This window comes from Dufourea novaeangliae, unplaced genomic scaffold, assembly GCF_001272555.1.
Source record: "Dufourea novaeangliae isolate 0120121106 unplaced genomic scaffold, ASM127255v1 scaffold11, whole genome shotgun sequence".
Classification (NCBI taxonomy): domain Eukaryota; kingdom Metazoa; phylum Arthropoda; class Insecta; order Hymenoptera; family Halictidae; genus Dufourea; species Dufourea novaeangliae.
Genome location: NW_015373895.1, coordinates 2,255,509 through 2,259,351, shown reverse-complemented (window position 1 = coordinate 2,259,351; position 3,843 = coordinate 2,255,509). Strand labels below are relative to the sequence as shown.

Genomic DNA, 3,843 nt, shown 5'->3' with positions numbered 1-3,843 from the left:
GACACAACAATATGCACAGTAAATAAATTAATAATATGCACAGTAAATAAATTGATGGTTGTCGAATGCCTGCAACAAACAATGGGTTAGTAACAAGAGAAAGGACGAGTATGAGACGTGCGCCCACCCTCCGCGACGGCTCACGAGAAAGTGAGGAAGCTAACGCCGTTATGTATTGGGCGTACGCAGGTTTGTTCGTGTTGAATTGTTTTTGCCGGCTTGAACGACCTTTCTTGAACGACCCAAACAGCGGATGGTACAGCCAGTTACGGCTATGGTACACGGCGTACCTTCCCTGTGTGGCGGGGAACAGAATACGCCCACGGTAATCCCTGCCTGTCGTAAGAGGCGACTAAAAGGGACAGTTGGGAATGTTGGGATCGCGGGACTGTGGCACCCGGGGTCCGGCGGGGGGGGGGAGCTCTCCGCTCCCCCCACCACAGAGAGGGCGCTCCGCCGTCAACTGGCGGAGCCGGCGCTGGGGAGGTACCGGTTGTGTTCGCAAGAGATCCCGGTGCCTCCCCGCAGGGCGCCGAGCCCGGCCACCGTGAGGTTTTAGTGGGTATTCCCCCTGGGCTTCGCCCTATTGGGGGTGAGTCCCACACTACCCCCGCCCACTCCTCCCACATTGGGGGGAGGGTGGGGGTGTGCGTAAACGCATTTCCTCACGTAAAAAAAAAAAAAAAAAAAGGCATTCCCGCAAGGGAAATTGTAAGCCGCCGGCCAAAAGGTAGAAGTGATAAACTATTTATGAAACTACATCTATTCTGAATTTATCTGTGACAAATATACAAATGTAAGGCAAGATATGAAAACGAATAAAATAAGAACATGTCAAAAGTAACATTACTAAAATGTCCATTAACGATGCATTTAGAATAAATTGTCTTATAGTTAAGTAAAAAATATATACTTTTCCGTTTCATGTTTCATGATTGTCATATTTATTCCTTAACCTTAAACTGAAGCATCGGATATTTTTATTCCCGTCAAATCATATAGATACACGCAATATGAATGGAATATATAACACTTTATTTGTGCTAATAATACTCAGAATTCATGCTTTATCGGTACCGTCAGGTATTGACACCAAAATGGTAACAGGGTTACGTAGCTCTATGAACGTGGGACAGAAAAATGCATTGGATGATAGGTGTATTCTATACCTAGTCGGTGGTTATATAGTATACAGTGAAGGAATAATTAGAAACAATGAAGAATAATGATTAAATTAATGATTATAAATTATAGTCTATATGTTACCTAGCAAATCATTCTTTTAGAATTTCTTGTTTTTTCTACTGATTTTTACAAACACGAATAGTAATGTAATTCATCGTAAAATCATATTGAATACGTTTTTCTGTTTAAAGATCAATGACTTACGATCGCTGTGAGCAAATTCACTCAAGGTAAAAAAATTGCAATCACGGTCGTGAATGAAGTTAAATCACGACCGTGATCGTGATTCGGCGATCACTGTGATAAATCATCGTTAGTGATTTTGCACGCCATCTCTACTACGGACGTAGCATGCAGTAGCATACATATTGAACAAGGTTATGTCAGACATAACATAGATGGTAGATGGAGATGCTGCAGGAAATAATGTAGAAAAACTTGTCTATATTTGACTATACCATTTTTGGAAGCTCACATCTAACCATGTATACTTAATTTTAATATTGACAATATTTAAATACACATTGTTTAATTATTAATATAATACAACATTCTTTTGCGTTGAAATTAATTACAATTACAATATCAAATGTTGATGGGTCGATACTTACTCCATTCGATACTTTCTTTCGATACCTACTTGGTATCGCAACCGTACGTATCGGTACCAAAAGTATCGAGTAATGTACTCGTATTGACTTGTATCGACTTATCCCTAATCCCTATCATAAGCCCCAGACCTTTACAAAACGAAAACTCCAAAGATTTAATCCATGGGTAGCCCCGCGCGCCCCTTGTCAGTCTTCATCGTATTCACTGATAATAACCAGTTGCACTTCTAGCAAAACGCGTATATCTCATGACTCTCTAAGTTGTATTTACAATTTACAGTATATTGACTCGTATCTTTGAATACGTATTTTGTAATTTAAATATTCAGTGTTTTTTTTTATAACGAAAAATTCATTTTTTTTTCTTCTATAACTATTGGTTATCGTAAACAAAGTTGTAAAAGTGCTTCGACAGAAAGCAAACTTTTAACCTACACTCGATTCTCTTCGAATCAGGCGTATTTAGAAATGGTTGATTGTTGGTGTTTACTGGCATTGACTATTGCTGACCAATAACCGACAATACGGATTTAGCTTCTTCCAAAATACCGATGCTCACAAGACTTGAATTTGAGCGGACACATGCAAACGTTGGATACGCAATTGTTTGACTTAGATAATTAAACGAACACCGGTGCATTTTTTGTAGTATAGTCACCGGCTAAACGCAGGAATGGTAACCACACTTTTGTTTAGATTAGCGTCGAAATATGCTAATTATTTGAGTATTTTTAATTGATAATGTTCTATTGAATATCAACTTTCTGAAATATTTGTGTAAAACCTTATATTTTAATAATTTTGTGTCAAAGATGTCGACCAGTGTTCAGTTAAATGTACTTTTTTTTAGAAAGTCCATTAAACTGTATCTTCATATCTTAAAATACATGAAAAAAAATAAAATACTATACATTTATTTTTTGATTTCAGTCTCATACAATATTACTTGTTCAACCAGGCAACAGACCTGAGACAAGAACATATTCAGACTATGAAAGTGTTAACGAATGCATGGAAGGTAATATAATTTTATGTCATTCATATTTTATAACCAATCCTTTGTGTTAATCATAAGAGTATGTAATACTTAGTCTGTGGCACTAAGTACAAGTACAAATGAATTTAGAGATGTTCGTTAATTGATATTTGATCGTTATATGTTTCATCTCCCTTTAGTCTATCAATTTTTCAGAACAAAAAACTTAACTTGTACTAATGGTGATTCAGCCACAGTGTTAAAATAACTTGGTATATTTAGATTATTGTTGCATATGGCTTGCATATCATAACTATAATATACGTTTAAATGAACATTCAAAATTTATTTATTACTTAATGAAATAGTATCATTCTATTGATTACTGGAATATCAATTGATTGTATATAATAGAAAAATAATTATAATAATTTTTGTTTAATACAGGAGTATGCAAGATTTATGAGGAGCATTTAAAGAGGCGAAACCCAAATACTCCAACCATAACATATGACATCAGTCAATTATTTGATTTTATTGATCAACTCACAGATTTATCATGTCTTGTTTATCAAAAGTCTACAAATACGTATGCTCCATACAACAAAGATTGGATTAAAGAAAAAATATATGTTTTATTACGCCGAGCTGCAGGACATAGCGAGTAAAAATAGATAAAGATAGACATATGTTTTTAAGAATAAGACAAATTAACTTTAAGTAAAGGTCTATATTACCGTTTGTAATAATAAATACATAATCGAAAAACAAATTATACTGTTAAATTTTCTTTTTAATTAATATGTTTTCTTATTACTTGAATTATTTTTGTATCTCCAACACTGACTGACGTTTATAATAAATCTTATGCGAGCATTGATTGAGAAATGACTAAATAGCTTCAGTTAATTACCATGATACAAGTTAATATTTCAGTAACAAATAAATGGAAACAATACAAAATAACAAGAGACAATATGTACGTTACCAAAAGTAGCAAGTTTCATACATCTTAACATATGAAACTTGCTACTTTTCGTAACGCGCGTTAATATAATAAATTAAAAATTT

General features: G+C 34.8%; 1 protein-coding gene across 1 annotated transcript; it reads left to right on the top strand.

Moving 5' to 3' along the window:
• The first annotated feature begins 2,132 nt into the window (after positions 1 to 2,132).
• Positions 2,133 to 3,529, top strand: LOC107190974 (enhancer of rudimentary homolog). The gene is made up of 3 exons (XM_015579896.1): positions 2,133 to 2,472; positions 2,727 to 2,814; positions 3,220 to 3,529. The coding sequence occupies exons 1-3, from the start codon at positions 2,470 to 2,472 to the stop codon at positions 3,438 to 3,440; spliced, it is 312 nt and encodes a 103-aa protein (XP_015435382.1). The 5' UTR covers positions 2,133 to 2,469; the 3' UTR covers positions 3,441 to 3,529.
• The last annotated feature ends 314 nt before the right edge of the window (positions 3,530 to 3,843 follow it).